Source organism: Echinops telfairi, unplaced genomic scaffold (assembly GCF_000313985.2).
Source record: "Echinops telfairi isolate 266 unplaced genomic scaffold, ASM31398v2 ScPeMD7_7457;HRSCAF=8495, whole genome shotgun sequence".
NCBI lineage: Eukaryota > Metazoa > Chordata > Mammalia > Afrosoricida > Tenrecidae > Echinops > Echinops telfairi.
In genome coordinates, this window is record NW_022111357.1 from 15,871,625 (window position 1) to 15,897,338 (window position 25,714).

The following is a 25,714-nucleotide window of genomic DNA, read 5'->3' on the forward strand; positions in this document are numbered from 1 at the left end:
CCTGCCAGTACATCGATTTTTAGAGCTGAATCTCTATCAGCAGAGGGGGAACTCACTGACCAGAGATAGACAGATGTGCAGCAAGAACCCTACATGAGACTTGAGCTTACTGGTGAGGCGGGGATTCAGGAAGACAGGTTCTAAACCCTGGCCTTACTGCTGGGGAAAGCTGTGGAGCCTCCCCACAATGGAACTTGGGTCACTTGGAATAATTTAACTCAACATGGATGAAGCCAACAACCCTTGCTCACATTTAGGGTCTTTCAGCAAGCTCAGCAAGCCCCTGGCTTTCGGAAGGATGTTCCGAGCTGGTCTGTTACCTTGGTAATCTGAGTTGTGGTGGTGCTGCTTGTGGTCTCGGATGTGATAGTCTGAGCTGTCAGCAAGACTCCCGGGTCCAAGTCCCCACTGCTGTCATCAGCCTGCAGAAGGAAGTATAACTCATCACTAAGCCCCTCGGGAAGCCTCAAGGGCAAGTGTTGCAGGCTGCAGATTTGCTGCTAAGCTGCACCTTCTACGGACTCCCTTACAGTGGGTGACCTATTAATTAATACACACGTCCCCCGAGACAGGTCACTTTCTAAAGCAGTTGGAAGAGTTCTGTTTTCTTAGCAGTAGATCAATAAGAGAAGTGGATGGGAAGGAGGAGGCAGGAGTGAGGCACAGCTTAAACAAGAGGGACGATCTTACTACACATGCACGCAGCATTTGAGAGTTCACACACAGCTTTCAAAGCATCTCTTTTGGAGCTCCTACCAGCCCCGAGAACAAAAGAAAAGGTGGAGATTCTGAACATCCTCAGTTTAGAAAAAGCAAGCTCAGGGAAGGGGGATGCTTTCCCAGGAACTCCGAACTATTAAATGGCAGCTGTTCTCTCAACAAATTGGTGCTTCTGAACCACCACCAAGGAGGGAAGGGTGTGCATTCTGGGCACTCAGACTGGAGGTCATTTGAGAATCACAGGGTAGAACTTTCCAGAAAGAACTGGAAAGGCCATTGCTGGAGCTTTTGGAGGCTGCCTTCTCTGAAGCCCAGGATGGGAGACTGGAATGCCTCTTGAAGGCAAAGTGGGAAAGTCTCTTAGAGGTGTTTCTGATAACAAACTATCATCTAAAGGAATCCTCCTTGTGAGGAGAGCTTTTAACAGGTACTTGAAATGCTGCACTACAAAGCTAACCTATACAGAGAACAAGGATGGGGGCTACTTCCTTTCCCCCCAGAGCTCACCATGTTATTGTCAAACAAAATGTTATTACGAGGTTATCATAAGGCTGAGAAACGACATGAACAAACAGGTTGACTAGGTCCAAACTTGGCCTGATGGAAAGTTACCAGAACTCTTGGGGCTGTCCACAGACTCGGTGCTGCTGACGACTCTGTGACCAAGATGGAGGGAAACATGAAGAGGAGGGAGTCTGCTTATCACAACATGCTTCACAGATAACAATGGTTAAAAATACCTGGAACTGGTATTGTACACTGTCTCAGAGGAGGATTTAGTACAATCCTTTCTGCTTAAGAAGCCTACAGCAAAATGGGTTAGGTTACTATCTTTTTCTGCTTCTTTACTTAAGTAATTTGCGTTGGTATTGTAAACAGAGACTGCCAACCTTTTTATGAGCGCAACATTTTTTTTTTAATTAAAAAACTATTATTATTTTTTGAGTGGAACATTTCATTAAGCCAATTTTTGAAACATTAGGGAGGGGACAGAAAGAAAAGATGAGAGTTAGGAAGAAGAAGAGGCCTTGGTTGGGTTTTCAGAGAAGGAATTGTGATTTTTGACACAGACCACCATCATACCAGTTATATGACCGGCTAGTTCACTAATGTTTTCTTTCAGATAAGCGCAGACCCGTTTTCAACCTCAGATTCAGACTCAACTAATATTTACTGCTCTTCTCTTATGTGCCAAGCATACAATGCCCTCATTATTTCAGTTATGCCTTTAGTATCTGAGCTAAACAGACATTATAACTATGCTCACTGTACAGGTAAGAAAAAAACAGGTCCAGAGAGGTTAGTTTGTCTAAGGCTCTACAGACAATAAGCATTCACACTAGAACTCAGATAGGGCAGGAAACCTGCTGTCTGAGGACTAAGGTTCAGGTCCCTCGGCTCAGACAGCGACTGTGGGCATTCTGACTACCCTGGGGTTGAGTTTTCTCATTTGCAAAGGGAACACTGTAATATGTGCCCTGCCTACATCATAGCATTGTTGAAGCCATCAAAAGAGCTCTGGTTATAAAAGGTACTTTATAAATTGTTAGAAGAATATAAATTTGCAAGCCTTTTTGAAGAGCTCCTCTCTGCTATCTGTTCTCCCTCCCACTTCTCCCTCTGAGGGTCCCTGCTTGCTATTTCTGAAGATGACGCACGATGGAGGAGGCTGTGACAGTCTCCTCCTTAGACTCCTCCCACGTGGGGCCTCTTTCTGTTGCTTCCACAAAGTGGTACTGTGGCTTTCACAGTCCTTATAAAGTCAAACATCTGTTTATTCTATGACCCAGCAATTCCACTCTTAGGTACTGACCCGAGAAAAATAAAAACACATGTCCACTAAAAAAAATTTACACAGGAATGTTCACAACAGTTTTATTCTGCCCCCGCGCCCCCTGCCCCAACCCCTAGAATGAGGATCAATTCAAATGAACATACACAAATTGTGGTCTAGTCATAGAATGGACTATTAGTTCGCATTAGAAAAGAATGAACTACTGATTCACGTAACATGGAAGGATATTAAAAAAAAACATTATATTGAGCGAAAGAAGTCCGGACACACAAAAACACATGTATAGTTAAAAAAAAAAACAAAAAAACCACACATGTATAGATGTCCATTTTATGAAGTCCAGGGGCAGGTCAGCCTAATCCACAGTGACAGGAATCAGAGCAGTGGCTGCCTAGAGGGACAGGGATTGACTGGCAAAGGCTCTGAGGGAAGTTTCAGGTGTGATAAAAATGTTCTGTATCCTAATTATGTTTTGGTTAGACAGTTGTATACATCTTTCAAAATCAGTCAAATTAAGCACTTAAAATCTGTGTATGTCACCATATATAAATTTTACCTCAATGACATAAACCACACCTTCCCCTGGCCTCCCATCTCCTCTCAGCAAGTTCCCAAAGTGTAAGTCTTGTACAAGAACAAAGAAAATGGTACCTGTTAGGCAAGATAAAGAGAACAGATGGAAATGGAAATAGTTTATAGTGAATAAAGATATAAATAAAAACAATGAGGATTTATACATGTGGCAAATCACGACCTGGTGCTGAGCATGCGCCAGGTATATTGGAAGCATCTTGTACATTTTAACTCTTCACAACAACCTTGAGGTAGAGCTATTATTAGCTCCATATTACAAATGAGGCACAGAGAGCAATTTGTTTATTCACTAGTAAGTGATGGAGCAGATTCAAACCCAAAACACTGGCTCCAAAGTCAGTAACCTTCCTAGTGTACTACATTGTTTCTCATCAATAATAAAATGCAATTTGTATCTTGGCTGATCATCTTAAGCCTGTTTAAAAATAAAAAGATAGATGTATAGCAATATAATAGTAGCTGCCAGTTTTGAATAGCTACTCTGTGTGAGGCACACATCTTTATTATCTCAACAGAAGGAAAAAAACTAAAGTTCAAAGAGAGTAAGTGACTTGCCTAAGGTCACAAACCAGCAAGTCTCTGACTCTAAAACCCATGTGCTTCATCTAGAACATCATGCTGTCTCTAATTCTCCTTCATATTAGTATATTTTATAAGGGCTGCTTCTTTCCTCCTGTTTTATAGGGGCTACATGGATACCATTTGTGTACAAGTGTGTGTGTGTAAGTGTAAGGTAAATTTTACATATACTGAAGTGTTTCTGTGAGCACTGTGGCCTTGACAACTTTTCAATACAATTTCTTTTGAATCATAAAAAAATTATATACACATATGCAGCATTTTTTTAAGGCTTCAATATGGTAAGTCTGTCTCCTTCTCACTCTCCTCATCAGAAGTCACCCCCTTGTTCTGTGGAGCATCCCTTCAGAGACAGCACATTCACACACAAGCCAATACACACGCAGCCACACACCCAGCCCCTCCCTCTGTCTCCTCCCGAACAGTAGCATCATACACATTATTTGTTCCATGCTTTTTAATGTAACAATTTATTTTGGAGACTTTTCCCATCAGAGACCTTTTAAAAGCTACACACAGAATTACCTTGATTAGATGTACCCTAATCCATTTAATAGTTCTGTGCTGATGGACATTTAGGCTGTTCCCATGGCTGTAAGGAAGGGTTTCCCTCCCATTTACAAATAATTCTTTCTGAAGTAATTTCGCATTCCTTTATTTTTTTCAGTCCCATTTCCTGCCAAGTACTTGACATGTACCATGATCATTTCCTCAAGCTATACTATGGTTCTTTAAAAGCATCCCCCATGGTGGAGGGAGAAAGGGGCAGCCAATTGCAATGATCGGCGTATAACAACACCCCCAACCCAGGGTGACCAACAACAGAAACATAGGAGAAGGGAGACAGCTGATGGTATAAGATATGAAAATAATAATTTATAGTTTATTAAGAGTTCACGAGGGTGGGAGGGTGGGGGAGGGAGGAAAAAAATGAGTACCTGCTACCAAGGGCTCAAGTAGAAAGAAAGTATTTTGAAAAGGGTGGCAACATATGTACAAATGTGCTCGACACAATGGATGTATGGATTTGTTATATGGGCAGTAAGAGCCCCCAATAAAATGATTTTTTTAAAAAGCATCTCCAAAAACCTACCCCTGCTATATCTGAGCCGAGACATGTCCCTATCTTAGAGGCTCGCCATACAGCAGGACGAATCACTTTCCAAAAGCACTGCTTAATTATAACACGTCATCGCCACTGTGAAAAGCCAAGCACTCACTCACTCACTGTTTATCCAATTCAGATTCCACCCGAGATGGAGCCTGGTAGAGTGGTGGGTTAGGCATTAGACAGCTAACCAAAAGGTTGATGGCTCCAACCCACCAGCTGCTCTGCAGGAGAAAGATGAGGCTGTCTGCTACTCCTTTAAAGATTTACAGTCTTACATCGGGTGAAACACTAAGGGCGTGCAACAGAGCATCAAGGAGAGCAAAGCAATGAAGACCCTGGGAATACCAACAATAGACTTTGGGGCTGGGGCATGGCACACCATCAGACTCAACCAAAAAATACTCCTAGAGGTCAAAAACAGACCTGGAACTATTTATAGGCTTTAATATTTTTGATCATTTTATTTTGGTTTTCTTTTGTTTTGCTCTGTCTTGTTTTTGTGCTTATTGTTGTCTTGGCATGTTTATCTAGATAAGATAGTGGGATAAACAATCCAGAGGAGAGAACAACAGGACTGAAGGCTGAATGGGACATGGGACAGGGGGAGGTGGGGGAAAGAAAGGGGATGCCAACAAACCCAGGGACAAGGGAACAACAAGTGATCTAAAATCAAGGACAAGGAGGGTGTAGGATGCCTGGTGGGGCTTGATCAAAGGCAATGTAACTGAGAGGAATTACGGAAACCTGAACGAAAGTTGAACATGATAGTGGGACAGGAGGAAAGTAAAAGGAAATAGAGGAAAGAACTAGGAGGCAAAGGACATTTATAGAGGTCTAAATACAGGTATGTACATATGTAAATATATTTATATATAATGATAGGGAAATAGATCTATGTACATACATTTATATGTTAAGTATTAAGGTAACAGATGGACATTGACTCTCGACTCATGTACTCACTCAATGCAAGAACACTCTGTTCTAATAACTCGGCATTCTGTGAAGCTCACCTTCCCAACACGATCGCTGAAGACAAATGTGGTGAAGAAAGCTTATGGTGCTTGACTATCAAAAGATATAGCATCTAGGGTCTTAAAAGGCTTGAAGATAAACAAGCAGCCATCTAGCTGAGAAGCAACAAAGCCCGCATGGAAGAAGCACACCGGCCTGTGTGATCATGAGGTGTTGATGGGATCAGGTATCAGACATCAAAGACCCAGAACAAAAAATCATATCATTGTGAATGAGGGGAGTGCAGAGTGCAGACCCCTCTTTAGACAGTTGGACATCCCCTTACAGAAGGGTCACAAGGAAGAGAAGAGCCAGTCAGTGTGCAGCATAGCACCGATAAAACACAACTTTCCTCTAGTTCTTTAATGCTTCCCCACCCCCATGCTTCCCCACTATCATGACCCCAATTCTACCTTACAAATGCCGCTAGATCAAAGCATGTAACACTGGTACACATAAGAGCTGGAAACACAGGGAATCCAGGACAGATAAACCCCTCAGGTCCAATAATGAGAATAGAGACACCAGGAGCGAAAGGGGAAGGTGGGAGGAGAAAAGAGAAACCGATCACAATGATCTACATATAACTCTCTCTCAGAGGGATGGACAACAGAATAGTGGGTGAAGGGAAGCATTGGTCAGTGTAAGACATGAAAAAACAATAATAATTTTATAAATTATCAAGGGTTCATTACATGAAAAAACAATAATAATTTATAAATTATCAAGGATTCATGACAAAGGGAGGATGGGGGAGGGAAGAAGGGGGAAAATGAGGAGTCAATACCAAGGGCTCAAGTAGAAAGAAAATGTTTTGAAAATTATGATGGGAACATATGTACAAATGTGCTTGACACAATGGATGTATATGTATGGACTGTGATAAGAGCTGTAAGAGCCCCCAATAAAATGATTAAACAAAAAAGATTTACAGTCTTGCAAACCCAATGGAGCAGTTCTATTCTGCCCGGTAGGGTTGTTGGGAGATATAACCGACTTGATGGCAGTGGATTTGGTTTCTGAATGAGAGAGAAAGAGAAAGAGAGAAGGGGAAACACACTAACATCAATGAAACGTTTGTAGATACGCCCAACGCTTTACAGATAAACATTTCATTGAATCCTCCCCGCCAAGGCTCAGCCAGTAATATTATCTCCGACAGCAGAGGAAACAGAGGCTCAAAGTCTAAGGATCTCTGACTACTTAGTAAGGAGCCATGGTGGCACAGTGGTTACATGCACAGTGGCTAACCATAAGGTCGTTGGTTCAAATCCAAAAGTGGTTTTGCACGAGAAATATGTGAAAGTCTGCTTCCAAAAAATTATCGCCTTGGAAATCCTATGGGAAGTTCTACTCTGCCTTATGGGGACAACTAAACAGCAATGGAATATCCACTAAATATATCCTAGCTGAGCTAGGATACAAATTGCGTGTATTTCATTATCAAGCATGTGCTTTTTTGTCAACAGTTTTATTGGCATATAAGTCATATATCATGCAATTCAATAGTTCAGTCACCTCAAGAAGAGTTGTACAATCATCACTACAATCGATTTTAGAACATTATCTTCATTCTTGTACTTATTACTATGAGCCCCCCATTTCTCCTCAACTTCCCCTGCCATACCCCCAAGGAACCATTAATTCAGTTAGTGTGTCTATAAAATTTATCTATCCTGCACTTGATATACAGGAAAACATTTAAAAAGCAAAACAAAACAAGAGTAACAAAGTAAAACCAATAACAACTTCAATTGAAAAGCATAAAATATTAAAAACGAACAAATGCCAATGGATCATAAGGGAGATCAATTGATGGGGTGCTAAATTTTAACCTATCTGTATCTGCAACAACCCCCTTTCCAATGCAATCGCATAAAAGCAAGGTTATTGCAACCCTGGTTCATGGACAGAGGGATATCACCAGGGGCTTAGTCCACATGCACATGTATTTATGTCGCCTTCACTTTGTTTTTAAACTGAGAAAGCTTTAAAATGGGTCAAAAGAGAGTCAAATGATAAAATATTACATTTTGACCTAGCTATATTTGCCTTAATAGACTTCACAAAGCTTTCTGAAAACAGGGCTCTTTGCATCCCTCAACTATTACTGGAGGGGATTCCCCAGAGGCTTAATCCATGTGCGGACCTTGCAAATCGATTCTTGGCTTCCACTGTCATCCAGAGCCTTCTGCAATTGGATTATATAATTTACAATCCTTGGGTCACACAGTCTGCTGTGCAAAGTACAGGCATTTAATCACCTATGGACATTGTCTCTCACTGGGGATAACAACATCCAGTTTATGGTGATGAGGGTAAAGTGAAAAGAGCTTCATATGGTGGGGACTGCTTCCCATATTCAGGCCTCAGCACTTCCTCAAAGGACTTCCCCGACTTCCAAGCCAAAAAGCAGCAACCAACCCTTCACGTAATCCCCTCATTGACCAATCCTTACTTCACTTTAGCGTCTTCATATCCCGTGCCATGTCTGAAATGGATTTAAACATTTATTTATGTGTTTTAATGCCTGTCCCTCCTTATTGGGACCGAAGTTTCTGGAGGGCAGAAACTGTGCTTACTTTGTAATCTCCTGGGCTAGGATAGAAGTGCTCACTAAATATCTGCTTATGTTGTCTAGATGAATTAATAGCTCAGTTTATAGAGAGAAAGGTCTTTCTTTGTTTTGGCTTCTGTCAAAAACAACTCAATATAAATCAGCCCTAATACTTTCTGAAATTACATTGAAAATAAGAGTTGCAATGGATGGAATTGTATACCCCCAAATGTGTATTACAAATGCCAGAAAGATGTTTACCTGTGTTTCATTGGCTATGCAAAAATATTTAACTGTGCATCCTAACAAATCACTGATAGCACTGTAAAGAATGGGAATTCCTGAATACTTAACTGCGTTCATGGGTAGCAGTACATAGACCAAGAGACAGCCATTCAAACAGAACAAGGTTTAATATGAGAAAAGGTGTGTGCCAGGGTTTTATCCTTTCACCATGTTTATTTAATCTGCATGTTGAACAAATACTCTGAGAAACTGGTCTTCTATGAAGAACACAGCATCAGGATTGCAGGAAAGCTCATTAACATCTGCAACACACAGAACCCACAACCTTGCTTGCTTACCACCAGAGGACCTGAAGCACTTATTAATGAAGATCAAAGATGACAGCTTTCAGCATGGATTACACCTCAATATAAGTAAAACAAAAATCCTTACAATTAGACCAATCAGTAACATCAAGTTGTCAAAGATTTCATATTACTTGGATCCACATGGAAACAGCAGCCAAGAAATTAAATGAAGTTTGGCCTAATCTGCTCCAGAAGAAAACCAAAAATTGATGCCTTTGAATTATGGTGTTGGTAAAGAAAACTGAATGTACCATGGACTGTCAGAAGAACCCAGTGTCTCTGTAGGAAGTTCAGCTGGAATGTTCCTTAGAAGTGAGGATGGTGAGACTTTATCTCATGTATCAGGAGGGACCAGTCCCTGGAGAAGGACATCAAGCTTGATAAAGAAAAGAAGGCTTTCACTGAGATGGACTGGCACAATGGCAGCAACCATGGCAATTGTGAGGATGGCAAAGGACCTGGTCGTATTTTGTTCTTTTGTACATGGGGCCAATAACAACAACAACATCAATGGATGTAAGCCCATTAATTGTTATGGTAATGAGGCCATCCCAGTATAAGGTGTGTTTGAAGTCTATTCACTTTTGAGATATAAAAAGAGCAGACTGGGCCCAGAGAAGCAAGCACAAACAGGAAAACAAAAACAAACAAACAAGACAGATACCATGTGGAGATCTCCACGGAGAAGCTGAGACAAAGATCTCCCCCAGAGTGGACAGAGCCTTCCCCTACACCAGAACTCTGAATTCAGACTTCTAGAGCCTTACACAGGAGCCCTGGTGGTGTAGAGAGTTATATGTTGGACTGCGGACCACAAGGTCAGCAGTACGAGACCACCAGTCACTCTGCAGGAGGAAGATGAAGCTTTTTGCTCCCATAAAGATTTATAGCCTCAGAAATGCAACAGGGGCAGTTCTATTGCTCTGTGACGTTCCTAGGAGTCAGAATCGACTTGATGGCAAGAGGCCTCTTAAACTGAGGAAGAGAAATCTGTGCTCACTAAAGCCACTCATTTGTGGTATTTACTTTGTATTAGCACTGAGAAACTCAGATTTTAAGCAGAAAATGTAAACACTAAGTTCTTATGTGATTTCAATATTATTTAAATAACTTTATTATCACTATCTCCACTGCTTTTTATGCTTTCCGACATACTGCTCAAGTCCTTTCCATCAGTACCATATCTTACACAACCCTGTAAGAACATAATGTGGTAGATACTACTATTGGACTATTGGGGGTGGGGGTGGGGTGGAGGATTAAGGTAGAGATCTTTAGTGACTTGCCCATGTGAATATAAGGAGAAATCTTGACTAATTAAACTAGACTAATACAATATAGTGGATATGAGCAATCAGATCCCAGGCAATTTTGCTTTGAAGTAAGTATCTTAGAATATCTTTTTATCAGTAACCTTCACCTAAAAAAAATGCATCAGAAATGCAAATGACTAGAAAACTTTATCTCTTGTGTTTACTCCTGTCTGGTTCTGAAACAGCCAACCATGTCCTACCTGGGCAGCCTCGTAAGTGATGGTCTTTGTCTCAGTGTGGACAATGGGGACATCTTTGGTAGGGATTTCGCTCTTCACAGCATTGACAGTGTCTGAGATGGTGACAGTCTGGGTCTTCACCAGGGGAGGCTGTGAAACAGTAAAGAAACGAGGTTACTGGAATCTTTCATAGGCCCAGGGAAACCAACTTTCTGACATTGATCTGATCAAAGTGTTAGCTCTAATTAGGCAGAGGACTAGCTCAATCTCTAAAGGTGTTTACTCTGCACAAGTCTTAGACACTGTTCCAAAGTAGCCCTGACAAAGTGTCAAATCATGAGTGATATTAGAGAACAGCATTCCTGTAATCACTTTCATATGCTTAATGGAAAGCTGTAAGGTCAGACAGTTACGATGGGTGATATAAACCACTTCAGACTGACCTTCAGAATTTGAATATAAAACTGTTTGCCAAATAGCAATCCCTTTCGCTTGTCCTCTGTACAGTTGTAATTAAGAAAATCAGCCACATTTCCTCCTCTAAGTACAAATGGCACATGACATGGCAATAGCACCGGAATGCATTAACTTCTTTCAAATCAATGTCAGATATTCACTTTGGAGTTGCTAAGAAGAAGCAGTATTTGGAAAATTGGGAAGAAAAAAAATCAGTTCTAAAAAAAAAAAATCAGTTCTACCACCACCTGGTAATTAATTTCAGAAATTTAGAGGAATAAAATAGTGGAACATTAAAGGCTTTCTTGCCCATCAGCTCACCTTCCCCAAGATTAAAAATCACCCTAAAACTACCACGTGATTGTGCTAAGTTTAAGTGGCCATCACCTTAGCGTAAGAGAGCAGAGCTTAGGACCATAGAAGCCTCTGTGAATGCGGTCAGTGGGAGTGGTGGGGGTGTACAATGTGGCTGAAATCAATAAATCATTACTGGAGGCCTGGGTTCTCATAAAAAGATCAGCTGCCTGTTTTAATTAATAGTATTTGAATTTTTGAGCATGGTCTCAGCACACTGAAGGTTCCTCAGCATAGAAGTCTCTTTTAATGGCCCACACTTGAGCAGCATAGAACATACTGATATCAGCCTTAAAAAGACAGATGGCATGGCTGGAGTCCACTCCCAAAAGTTTTGTAAGTCAGGAGCAGAGCAAGTATTTCTAGCATGCAGTTAATTCCTCTGAATAAATTTCTCTGTAGAAATTAATGGCTTCAATTTTATTCTGTTTTATGGGAGGAAAAAAAAAAAGCAGAATCTTTCTTCCCTCACCCACCACTCCCACCTCCTTCACAGAACAGATTCTGGCCCTCTCCCAAAGAGTCATTACACCTGTTTTTCTGAATCAGTTACTACCTGGAAACTTCGGATGAGGGTGGGGAACTCGTTACCCACACGAGAGTCAAGAAATGATCCATTTTGCTTTCCGAGTGGCTCTCCTGGTGTAACATGTTCTTCACCACTCTCTGCCTTTTTGTCACCAAGTTGCAGCTGGCAGGAAGCTGATGTAACTGAGAGCTGGCCCATGGGGCCCTTTAAGGAACTGGCCTGCTCATCCACTCCTATATATTCCCCCTCTGGGCCTCTTGGCATCTCCTTTGTGTCAAGAAGACCAGATGCCCCCTGCATCTTCTTTTCTGTCTCCTTGCTGCTTATGGAGAAGGAACCAAAGTCAAAACTTTGCGAAGACTCCAGTGGGATGGTCACTTGGCTCTCGCTAGGAACTACGGAATGCTTGGGGCCCTCCCGCCCAGAGTCAGGGTAAGTATTTGGCCCCTTTGACACGGCAGCCACCTCCTCGGTGCGTAAGCCATTTATACTCTAAAAATGGACACATACAAAAGCAAGAAGAAAGGATTATCAGTAAGTGGGGAATACAGTGGACTCTAAGAAACAATGACTTTTAAGAAGATCCAAGAATATTAATACAGATATAAACCAAAAAACATAAACTAAAAACCTGAGGTTGTTAAAAGGAAGAGCTACTGTTCACTACACATCAGCAGCTTAAACTATTCCATTCTCACTTTGGCCATTTTCCTGTAACACGCTACCTCGGAAATCATTACAATGTGCCTCATACAGTGCATAAAGCACTTCATAGTCCTAGGATCTTCCTGTTAGAACATCTTTATTTTTTAAGTGAATGACTTTGCAGTCCTAAATACCTAACTCATTATTATGTGCGTGACACCATGAAATTCAGGAGTAAATCACAACAAAGTCTGGGGGAACAATCAAGATGTTTTACACTTCCATGCCATCGCATCAAGTTTCAGCTTCTCAAATAGAGACACTGAGATCTAGACTTGGTTGGTAGGGATACAGATGTTGAGGACATCTAGCACAAGCTTATATGTCGTGGCACCAAACATGATATAACAATTACAGAGGAATACATATTTTCCTTGAAAACAGGATAAAAATGACCTGGCAACAGAGATGCATTTCTTCATAAGAATGTCACAATGTTTCCAACCTCTAAGGGAAATAAGTCCTGAAAACATAGAGTGCCCTTCTGGGCTAACTGCCTCACGACACAGGCAAAATAATTCTAAAAGAAGCACTTCAAAGAGAACTTGAATGACGCTATGGTCATAGCAGACAGAGCTCCTGCTAAAGTTTAATGAAAGGTACTCTTAAGTCGTCTAAGTCGAAGAGAAGAAGTCCTTGTAAGCTGTGTTCAACATCACAACAGTTTCTACAGCTTCCCCGCCCCCCCAAACAGCAAACAAAATTTCACAGTCACACGCTATTCTCTTAAATCTGCTGCTCTCTTGAATCGTTCATCACACAAAAAAGGGATTCGAGTGAAACTGCTTTCATGAAAAAATTCACTCACTGTGACCAGAGAGAACCTTCCCAGGCAATTCCACTGGGTACACTAACTCAAGAGCTAGTTGTTCAATGCTCACCACGCAGGTAAAATGTGTACTACGGAAGCTCCACCTAGTGGAGCTTTTTCCTGTTTTGGGAGGTATCCCTCATATACTTGTACTTCACAGGATGAACTTGAGGCTGTGCTAACCCATGCAATATTTAATCACAATGGCTTCTGGATACAATACACCCACTTGTTGGTTAGCAGGTATAGAAGAAATCAATGGTAAAAGCTGTAGTCACAGTAACAGCAAGTCAACAAATATTTACTGAGTAGCTAACACATTTAACTTGTTGAAAATAAAATAAAAATGGAAGAGGTTGCTATTTACAGCACTCTCACATATAGTCAAATCAACCTTTCCAGTTGCCTTTATTGTCTAATAGATATCACTGGACTTCCTCCTAAGTAAGTGGAATGCAACTTGTGCCAAATTAATCTCTGCTGCTGTCTGAGCCCCATCCCCATGTCTTCCACTCTCTATTATATTGACAAAGGCACCAGTGCCCAATGAGTCTTTCATGTCAGAATCCTGAGCATCGTCTTCAAGGCCTTCTTTACACTCATCCCGACCCTTGAAGATGACATCAAGTCATTTTATTCTACTTTATTATCTCCATACCTATCTGCTGTCATCCTTCCCACATATACTACCTTCCTTCAAATGCTGATAATGCTTACAACCTATTTTTTCTCCTTTCCTGCTCTCTCATCTCACCTTGAATGCACCCTCATTTTAAAGCCAAAGCATTTGTTGCTAAGATGCAACACTGAAGATGAAGCTTTCTAACTTCAAACCCTTCAGTGGTGCCTTTTTACCTTTTGTCAAAGTACAGGTCCTTTAGCAAGACATAGAAAACACCTCCAACTTTGACCTCTACTTCTTTTCCCAGCTTTATCCTGCTGTATCTCCACACACATCCTTCCCTCCATTAATTCAAAACCACCTTCAGTTCCTGGGACAGAGTATGTTTTTGTTTTTTTGCCTCTATACCTTTATAAATATTGTTCTGTCTGTTTGAAAGGCTTCTTTTCTAGAATCAGCTCAAGTGTCAGTTCTCGTAAGTTTTCCCTGGCTGCCTAAGGTGTGGTTAGGTACCATTCTGTTGTTCCCACTGCATGCTGCCATTATAGGCTTATTAATGTCTTTCCATTAGACTATGAGCTCCTTGGGTATAAGAACTTACTTTGTGTTACTTAGCTGTCTATGTCCCTTAGGTTTGGGCACATAATAGATGTTCAATAAAAACTTGAAGTTAAAAAAATGCAGGTGACCTTGAAGACTTGTATTGTCTTGTACCACCCAATATGTTTAGAATGAACGTAAAGAGTGGCCCACTTGGGCAGATCCATTTTTGAGTCCAGCATTTTATCTCCTACATCAGCAAAATGAAAGGAAAATAACTTTTATTGAATGTTCTCCATGTATTGGGTACTAGGTTAGTCACGTTGACACATTTTCTCATTTAATTTTTCACTAGGAAGTAGCCATCATCCGTATTTTGTTGATGAATAATCAGAGGGATTAAGCGACAGTGCTGTTAAGTGATGGAGCTGGGGCTTAGGTTAGCTTCTGATTCTAATGCCCAACTTCATTCCAGAGGAGCAGAAGGGACTGCAAGTAGGACCAAAGGACGTGTCCTCAATGTGCCCCTATTTTTGACATGTACAAAGGCTATCCAAAGTCCTCTTAATAGAGAATGTCCTTAATGGCCAACATTGGACTTTTATATGTGAGGAGGAGCTAAAAATCCAGAAAAGACTGAGGTGGGAAGAAAATATTGAGGCTTTGTGCCACAAGAGCCCAGAATCTGGCAACTATTATCAGTGAATAATTTTAAGTGACAGTGCTGTGCCTTTGGCTGTGAGCATCAGCAAGGGCCATTGAATTATATAAGACCTTGTACAGCTGCATATACCAAATCAGGCTGGATACTGTAAAGGGATAAGAAGAAAGATATGGCTGAATCTGAACCACCCACAATGACAGGCAGAATGAAGACTTAATGTTTCAAAGGTGTTGTTCAGATGTTGCTTGTCGTGATGATGATCTATTAGAAGAAAGATACTACCACAGAAAGACCAGCTGCCCGTACAAAGGATTGCAATGACTACTAGGTTTTAAGCCTATGAGAAGGCAGAGACCTAGATAATATTTAATTGAACCAGAACTCTCTGACTGGAGAGTCTCAATTTCATTAAGTTCTTGCTAAGTATGATAATTCAGTATTTTCTTTAGTTGGGGAGAAGAAAACAAAGATTTTTTTTTAAAAAAGGTATTTTCTTGAAAACTATTAATTCAAAGGGATATGCCTCAGGATCATCAAATGCTGAGTATATTCGTGGCTTTATGAGCTATAAATTACGCATCCTTGGCTTATAGATTTCATGTATCTACTAAGAGCAAGGTGTGGGTGTTTTACAGGTATTTTGCTGCCACTCCATTCAATGCAATCTAGTCTTTTTTTTTTCTTCCCCAAGTTATTTCTGGAGATTTACGTCTTTGAAGAGGCTGTCAGAAGAACAAGATTAATGCTTTATAAGACCATCTTATCCTACTAGCACCACAGGGAAAATACATCCTAAAAATCTTTCCAAATTTTTGCTACACACACGAGTCTTTTTTTTTTTTCAGGAGGGCCTATGTAGTAATTTCCCCTACACACGTTTAGTTATTTGTTCTGTTTAGTGAAACCCAGTCTTACCTTTGAATAGAAATAAAGTAGAAAAAAACAATTCCTTTCTCTGTTAATAGACCTTGTTATTGTCTTTTTTTATCACTCAATATATTAACATCCTGGGCAGGAGTATAAGAAGTACCAAGTGAAGAACTGCAGCATCACCACCAAGCTTGCCAAGAGGTTTCAGGGAAGCACTTTCATCTCAGGACCATAGTTGGATGTTGGGACGGGAGAAGAAGGCATAAATACTAACTTCAAAGGCTAACGTCTTCTCTGAATAATGTGCTGTGTTTTATTTCTTATCCATTTAAAAATCCTATCTTCCCATGTGGGTAATTATGTACACAAAAAATACCTTAAGGATATTAAGATAGCTTATTGTGCCAGCCTGGCCGATAAACACAAGTGGGATTAACTGAAGGACAGAGAGATAAATGGCTTGGTGAGCCTTGCCTTTCTTGTCATTCGCTCTCTGATCATTGGACCAGTGTGCGGCTGCCTTGCTTGTTCTGTGCCTCAATTGAAAGGCTACACTACCTGTGGGACGCCTAGCCTGTGGACTGTGTCGCTGTAAGTTGAGGTCCCTTTAAGACATCTCTGGAGCTGGGGACTGGCGGTTGGTGACCTGCCTTGTGATTGGCGGCTGTGATGACATAGCCTAGCTCTCTCTATAAACAGAGGAAGATCTGGCAGCAGATTAAACTTGAAGGACTGCTAGTCTATCACAATTCTCTCTCATGGGAGTGAGTTGCATTAAGCCATTTGTAGTGCTTTATAATTTAACTGTTTATCTCTTGTATTATATATTTATCTGTATAGGATTTAACAGTTCATTTCTTGTTATATATCTAACTATCTTTATAAATAAATATATTAAATGATCAGCAATTTGGTTTTATCTCTCTAGAGAACCCTGTCTAACACAGATATATACTAAAATATTATTAATAAGGAGATAGCAAATGAGTTACTTTTTCCTTCTATATTTTCCATTCTTGCCAAAATTTACATAAATCTTTTTAAATCAGAAAATGTTATTAAAATTATTCTCCTCTGCAAGCCTTTGTAGATAGTTTCAATAATGAAACACACTTTAAAACTTGAAGACACCTGTAAACAACATGAGGGAAGTACTGAAAAATCCCCCAAGCCTTTAAAAAACAGTTGAAAAATAATTCTAAATGGGTTCTTACAAAGAAAAGGTGGCTAAATGTTAAGAAGTATAACAAATGCTAACTGTTCAATAGGAAAACAATTCTCTTCTGTGGAGAATATTATACAAAGTCTCACTCGTTTGTGACTTGGTTTTGAAAGTGAAGATCGATGATGATGACTTAATATATCTGGACAGAAAAGAAACAGTTCAAATTTAAGCTGTAGCTTTATTATACTTTCCCTGATGTATTTTTTTGATTCAGAGATGCCAACCAAGGCTCTTCTCTGGAATATAAATAAATATCTGGCTTATATCTGTGATTTAATTCCTCAGTAAATGCTCTTATTAGATATCCGCCTCTGAAACAAGTCGAGACATCCAAAGGAAATTCTCACCCTCTTGCCAAAGTCATCATAGCAATTGGGAATATAAAATATAACAGATCGAAGTAAGACAAGACATCTCTATCTAAACAGTAACTCTATCAGAGACATATGTTACATATTCACACCATCATACTTCCATCCAGAGTGACTTCATATTTTCCCAAATGTTACTTTTTGCAGAGAAACATGAACCAGAGCATAGAGACATAGAGTCCCTACAGAAACAAACATTTCTTGAGCACCTGCAGTGGGCCAAGCACGTAGCTTTAACTCAGGTATTCATTTCACCACGTGTTAGTAGCAAGCTCTCAATCAGGTCCCCGTTATATTTTAGAGAGCATCACCAGCCCAGAGCTTAAAATATGTATACTACAAGATTACTAACTAAATATTTCTGAGCTATGATGCTCTGGAAGAATATAGGATAGGCCATTTTTAATGGGTGGTTTAAAGATGTATATTGTCTAGTGAAAAGGAGAATAGGGAAACATTTCTGACGAGTTACAACTTTCTTAGAGTTTGATAGATTCATTGCTGCTTCTAGGGTCCAAAACACATCTTTTTATATTGCTATTACTCACACATTTTGCTTTCTGAAAAGACTAAATTTTCCTCCCAAGGAGAGTATGAGATTCAGCATATTATATCTTCAATCATCTTATCTACTGGAACTCCAAAGTCCAACACACCTAGTAAATTACGACTGGTTTCCTCACTCCCCTCATTCTCTTTTGACATTCTATGAAGTACAGAAAGACTCAGGGCTGGCCTTGTAAACAGTGCTGACTGGTATGACTGACTCTGAAATGTCACCATCAACTTTGCAATGACTCTGGTGCCTGGTGAAATGCTAATACCTAGGCAGAGTTAATACATAAAACGTTTATCAGTGTTGTTACACCTCAGGAAAAAACAGGAGTCCATTATATTTTAAAATAAGATTTGTATTGATTAGAGAAAGTTTTTGATAAGAAAATGGCAGGCGGTGGCAGTTGGATGGGGTTGCAGAGACAGAGACACCCACAGAGCATATTACCCTTGCTTTGCAAACCCAGTAAGAAATGCTTTGCACTGCAATTACCCACAGAACCAGCAGGAATCGAGGTTATCTTGCTAAACACAGAAGGAAGATACCCAGCAGAAGAGTCCAGCTCCTGGTTCTTAATAAAAGTAAACAATAAATATTATAGATAATACACAATAAATATTAACAACAGTATATTTGAAGAATACCCCCAAATGGTCCACAACATGCAAACTAAAAACGGTAGCATCCCAGCCTGGCCTGATAAGATCAGTTAATTGCGAGTGCTTTTGTTTCTATGTTCTTCTCTTTAATAAAACATGACAAGTTTATATCTCAGCAAAGAATGGCTGTAAATGCCTAGGGAACTTACAGCCATCCTCTAGAGTGAAACACGTCTTTAGACATTAGTATTTCTCACCACTCCCCTCCGCCCCCCACCATTTTGGAAAAGCATGAATGTTAGTATTTCCCTGGCTATAAAATACTGATAAGGAACATTAAGCCTTATGATTTAAAAAAATAATAATTAAGTCAGAATGAATGCTTTTCAATGGGCACTAGCAATAAGAGATAAATCAGATGTGGTAAAGGCTACTTTTGCAAACACCACATGTACACAGCACATAAAGATGACAAGTCAAGCAGGAGTAGCCCATTTTTCAGCCAAAAAAGGAAGCAAAAGAATAAAAATGACCAAAAAGTAAAACATTCCTGTAGGTCCCCGCGAGCCCCCACCCCCCAAATCAGATAAATTATAGCTTGGGTATAGTTCTGGCCAACTGAGAGGTTAAAAAGGAACATTATAATAAATACTCAAGATGGGGATAAACTAACAACAGGGTCACCACATTGCCAGAAAAGATTAAAATTCCAATCTTTTCTCCCTGTATTGCCATCCTTTATCACGGATTTCATCTCTCTTGTTCTAATTTGTTCTCTTGGCTAGAATTCCACTCCCCTCCTCCCTATTATTTTTGTCTTGTTTTTCATGTTTGGTGGGCTGCTGGTCCTCAGCTAGATAGAGTACCTTTGTAGTGTTCACTCGCTTCTCCATAAACTCGAGGTATTTTCGTGGTCCCCTTGTACTCCCTGGTAAATATTGACTAGATGTGGATATATGGAAAGAGGAGCTTATTCAGGAAGATGCTGATAAAATGATTTGTTATAGGACAGTCACGCCACAGTGCAGCCTTTCTGTGGCTTTTACAATGGCCATTATCCTTCACACGCAGTTTTCAAAAATTTCCTGACAAGGCTGTTATTAGATTATCCCCAGAATAGGTAAATGCAAAAGAAAACAAATTCCATGTCTGAAGCAAAATTTTGACTATTAAACAATAATAGAAAATTTTGCCTTTACACTGCACTCACCAGCAAGAACTCCACAGATCAAATAGTATTCTCACACACCTGAACAGAGCTCTGGAACTGAAAAGTGCTTGAGCAAATGTTAAGTATCTCAAGGGACAAGAACCCTTAATAACTCATTTCAATTCATAATACTACAAAGGAAAATGTTTGGGGAGGATGGAGATGGTCATGGTAGTACAGAGCAAAATGAAGTTTATTTGACAGTATTTCCCCCAAAGTTCAAATTTTAGAAATGATTAAAGCCATAATAAGCACTTAAGAAAAACATTATTGCACAATTTGGCGGCTAGAAAACAGCATCTTGGTTCACAAAACTAAATATAAGAGGAAACTATTACTAGATACTAACTAGCTGTGCCTTTCTTTTCCTGAAAAATTCTGTAATAATGAAAATGGCTTTCCATATTATCATTTTCAGCAACCTCATGAAAAGGAGGAACACCAATAACATTTTTATATTGCTCAGACATGGCCACAAGGTACAGTAAGTAGACCACTCCAAAAATTACAGTATTCTTTCTAAATAATCATCTGGATAATACACAATCATAAAATCTACAGCTGTGCAAGTAGATAAGGTTTACTCAAGGTAAAGTGAGAGACGAATTGATATACCTTTGGTTAATTCTCATTACAGGAGCAAGCTCATCACACCCACACACACACCCACTCCATTCTTCAAGCTTCAATACGATCAGAGTGGCAATACTGGGTGGTTAATAACTACTAATCTCCAGAGTGCTTAAAAGAATTCAGCATGTTCTAAATACTTTCAGCAGATGTGACTGACTAAATGTTGGTGAAAAAAGTTATTTTTAAAACTTGATACAAATAAATCAAAAGAATTCAAAGCTGATTAAAAACATTACTATCTGACAACTGAACGTTGGTTAGCTCTGTCTTAGACCAGAGTAAAAGACAATTCTTGGGCTTCAGAGAAAACAATGGAAATATGGAGAAACGAGAGAAAATTTCTCAGAAGACTGACTGACAGCCACCCCTTGCTGATCAGCTGGAGCAGAGTGGGTAGGCGTTATGTGCAGCACTCCCCATCAATGTGTTGGCAGTTAATTCCAACACACAGTGACCCTATAGGGCAAAACAGAATTGACCTTTAGGGTTTCCCAGGCTGTATCTTTATGGAAACAGATTGCTACATCTTTCTCCAGTGAAGTGGCTGGTGGGTTTGACCCACCGACCTCTGGATTAGCATTTAACATCTAAACCACCTAGGCTCCTCATACATCATTAAACCCACTGCTCTTGAGTTGATTCTGACTCACAGTGGCCCTCTAGGACAGAGAAGAACTGCTCCATGGAGTTTCCAAGGCTGTAAGCTTTCTTTCACAAATGGGTTCAAACTACCAAGCTTCTGGTTGGCAGCCAAGCCAAAAGCTCTAACCACTGCTCTCTCAAAGCTCCTGGACAACACGGCTAGTTCCTATTTCTTTAATGAGTAGGAACAATCATAATCAGATTTGTAGTAAGATTTATTTGTGGAAAGTTTACATATTAAACAGAGCACATAACTTAAGAAATAATATCAGAGAGTGTTCTAAAAGATCAATTCTTCAGCAGATTTTTTTAGGTTCAAATATCTTGCTGAACTTTTAACCGAGAAATAATTTCTTACACTAACCTTAGAGCTAAAGGATCCTGGACAAGGGAACTCAAGGAACACAACTTTAGGGGGTCATTAGACAGTACACCTCCCAAAGCTATTCCAGATCAAACCACGTCAAATAGGGAGCAAAGATACTTCCATAAATGTAACCTTATTATAATTTATTGGTAAATAATGCATGCATAGGCCTTGAATAATGGGGTTCCCTTTAGAGAATTTTAAAATTTTACTTTTGAAAGTAATGATGAGGAAGAGGTAAACTTCTGAAAGGGTTTCTTTCCTTAGCTACTTATTCAGCTTTAGGTCTATACAACTACTTGAAGGACCAAGGCTGTCCACCCAAACTCAGAGTGAAAATCATTTTACTTTCTTCACTATGCTTATTAGGTGTCTCTGAAACCTGGCTAAGAGAAGGTTGTTTGGGGTTGTTTTTTTACTTCTTAGGGGGAAATGGAGGCAGAGGTGTTTTGTTAAATGGTAGTATTTGTCAATGAAAAAGTTAAAAGCACAGTCAACGTACAGTAAGCTGGAAAAGTGACAAAGGCCAGAGTGCTGTGGTGGTTACAGATAGTTTAGGTTGCAGCTCAGGTGTACCGGACTGCCTGGGAAATAGGAACACCTGAACTGTCTTTTGTTTTCCATTTGTAATCATAACCGAGAAATGAATGAAGATGCTGAGATTATAATTATAACTTTCAAAGTATTCATTCCCAAGTCAGAAAATAGAATCAATTAGTTCTCTGGTCTATATCAGGGGTCAGCAAACTCTGACGGGCGGGCCAAATCCCAGCTTATCCTTTTCTTAGTATGGATAAGACTTAAGAATGTGTTTTCATTTCCAAATGAATTGGGAAGAAATAGAATGACATTTAGTGAAACAAAAATGTGTGATTGGAACCCCGTTGTGGTCATTTGTTTATGTATTGTCATTGATTGCTCTTCTACTGCAATAGTTGTGACAGAGACAATAAGGCCTGCAAGCCTAAGGTCCAAGGTTCAAACCCTTCAGCCACTCCATGGGAGAAAGATGAGGCTGTTCTTATAAAGAGTTAGTTTCGGATATTTGTATAGGTTGCTGCGATCTGGAATCAATAGCAATGGGTCTGGGTTTTTTTGGTTGGCCTTTCAGTGACATAGTTTGCAGACCTCTGATATATATGATATCTAAACTTTCAAGAGTTTGATATATTTGGTGTTTTTATCTCACAGAAAGCACAGGAGGAAAAGCATCAAGTTAAAATGCATTTTAAATAACTACAAATAACTGGTCCTTTTGAGAATACCACACTCTCAAATGATTTACACATACAGATAAGAAATATATTCTCAGACAATATGTTCTAGACTGAAAATAGTTGATTATTACTGGTGACAAATGGATAAGAACTTTTGACTGAGAACTAAATTATAAGACATTAACAGGAGAGATTGATTATCTATCTACCTTTGCACAGGAAGATTCTTTGGATCAACCAGGATCAACAAAAGATACAGCAGTACCTTACTGTTTTTGTATGCATTCATCAGGAAATATGGTGATTATATAAAAGGAAGAATTTGGAAAATTTTCTAAGTGAGAAAACTTGCAGTCATTATTAAATAAATGACAATCCACGATATATTCCTATGGCACAATTTGTGATACAGTACGAGAGTTTAAATAGGAAATTGGACTTTATTTGTTTAAAAATCTGTAATTAATCATTAATTCACTGTGTTGTTGTGAGGGGCCATCAAGCCAACCTTTGACACAACGAGCGCCCATGTGATAGAGTAGAACTGCTGGCGCACAGGGGTTTCTAGGTTGTAATCTTTCCCCTGGAGCTGCTGGTTGGGTTCAATCTATGAAACTTTTGGTTTACAGTTAAACCATTAACCATTGTACCAATTAGGGCTACTTTTAGAAACCAAAACACCAAACTCACTACCATCAAGTCGATACTGCCTCACATCGACCCTACAGGACAAGGTAGAACTAACTGCCCTTGTGAGTTTCTGGGACTGAAACTCTTTATGGGAGTAAAAAGTCCAGTCTTTCTCCTGAGGAGCGGCTAGTGATTTTGAACTGTTTACCTTGCAGTTAGCAGTTCAATGTGTAACCATTATGTAACACTCCTGGGTTCTTTTTATAAACGTTAATTGTTATATACAGGCAATGTGGTATGTGGGGTACAATGGTGAATAAAACAAGGTCTCCCACCTTTGAGAATCAGTTTTGAGGAAACAGGCACAACTAACAGATAGATTAAAAACAGTTCAAATATTTAACATCACTTTTTCTGGCGAGGATCTAAATAATTATCAGAATGCTACACAGAAAGTAAAGTCCAGTAACTTTATCAAGTCACACTGCTAGAAATCAAATCACTTGGAGGCTCTAAAGCCTGTGAAAGTTAGCCAGGCTGTCCGAGAAGGCCAGCAAACAGAGCACGGGCTTCTAACGCTGTGCTTCCTCAAAATATGAGAGTGATACTACCTTGTCAACAGATCTGGGCTACAAGTTTCCAAAGCTACAAAACTACCTTCTCTGCCTCTGGTCACATGCACGAGCTTTTATCTAAAAACAAGTACTTATGTTATCACTGAAGAAGCTAGGATTACCAGGTATTTCAAAATGTTCTTTGAAACAAAAATTATATCATTGCAAATGAGGGAGTGCATATTGGGGACCCAAAGCCCATCTGTGGGCAACTGGACATCCCCTGACAGAAGGGTTGCGGGGAGGAGACAAGCCAGTCAGGATGCAGTGTAGCACCGATAAAACATACAGCTTTCCTCTAGTTCGTAAATGCTTCCTCTCCACCCACTATCATGATCCCAATTCTACCTTACGAATCTGGTTAGACCAGAGGATGTACACTGGTACAGATAGGAACTGGAAACAGGAGGAATGCAGGGCGGGTGATCCCTTCAAGACCAGTAGTAAGAGTGGCAATACCGGGAGAGTGGAGCAAATATGGGCCAGAAAGGAGGAACTGATTACAGGGATCTACATATAACCTCCTCTCTGGGGGATGGACAACAAAAAAGTGGGTGAAGGGAGATGTTGGACAGTGTAAGACATTACAAAATAATTTATAAATGATCAAGGGTTCATGAGGGAGGGGGAACCGGGAGGAAGGGGAAAAAAAATGAGGAGCTGATACCAAGGGCTCAAGTAGAAAGCAAATGTTTTAAGAATAATGATGGCAACAAATGTACAAATGTGCTTGACACAATGGATAGATGTATGGATTGTGATAAGCATTGTACGAGCCCAATAAAATAATTTTTTTTAAAGTAAAAAAAAAAATGTTCTTTGAGAGAGAGAAAATTGATGAGGAATAAAGCATAATATACCTTAGGGCAGCAATCTCTGCATAACAAGGTCCGAAAGAAAAAGCTAATAAAACAAGGAACGCTAGAACAGGAAGATAGCAGAAGGACGGACAGCACACTTGGAGGAAAACTGGGATAGATCTAGAGATCAGATGGTAAATTATCTGAGGGTAAGGGCTATAACTAACTCCAACATGAAAGCTACCTTTAATGGTGTTAAGAGCTATCAGGTGAAAGAAGATGGGAAATTCTTTAGAATGCCTCCATTCTGGACCAAGAGATGAAAGCGACAGAAAAACATTTTGACGTATATAAGAGAAACATATAAAACTTACAGAGCTTCCCAAAGATATAATGAGCTACCTTAGGGAAGGGAAGACCAATGCCTAGCGAAGGACATTGGTAAAGTGGACATTTGGTAAAGTGGAGGGGTGGTGAAAAAGAGGAGGGTCCTTAATGAGATGGAGGGACACAGTGGCTGCTGCATCAATGTGCTCAGGCACAGGAACAATTGCGAGGATGGTGCAGGACTGTGCAGGGTTTTGTACTACCTTAGGAACCACTTAGGCTTAGGCTGGGGACCACTTGGTAGGAATGTTGTAGCTAATAGTCAAGCATTGGGAAAGTAGTTTAGTTGGGTGAGAGGCCTATCCAAATCCTAAAAATGCTATCTCTTTGCATTCTTACAATGGACAGTATAATGCCTTGCTAGTGGTTACTGAATGAACAGCAATGACCATGGTTTTTCCCTTCTTCTTTTCTGTGTTTTACACACACACACACACACACACACACACACACACAC

At 39.9% G+C, this 25,714-nt stretch overlaps 1 protein-coding gene across 10 annotated transcripts in view; it reads right to left on the reverse strand.

Moving 5' to 3' along the window:
• EPB41 (erythrocyte membrane protein band 4.1) overlaps nucleotides 1–25,714 on the reverse strand; it is a 218,450-nt gene that overhangs the window by 9,840 nt on the left and 182,896 nt on the right. For 4 of the 10 annotated variants that reach the window (XM_045298791.1, XM_045298787.1, XM_045298785.1 and 1 more), the window contains 3 exons: nucleotides 11,822–12,286; nucleotides 10,477–10,605; nucleotides 321–422 (listed from right to left, as the gene is read on the reverse strand). In XM_045298791.1, coding sequence (XP_045154726.1) covers nucleotides 321–422; nucleotides 10,477–10,605; nucleotides 11,822–12,286 — 696 coding nt within the window. The remainder of the gene's footprint in view (nucleotides 1–320; nucleotides 423–10,476; nucleotides 10,606–11,821; nucleotides 12,287–25,714) is intronic. The other 6 variants (XM_004705044.2, XM_004705047.2, XM_045298790.1 and 3 more) reach the window with 3 other exon arrangements.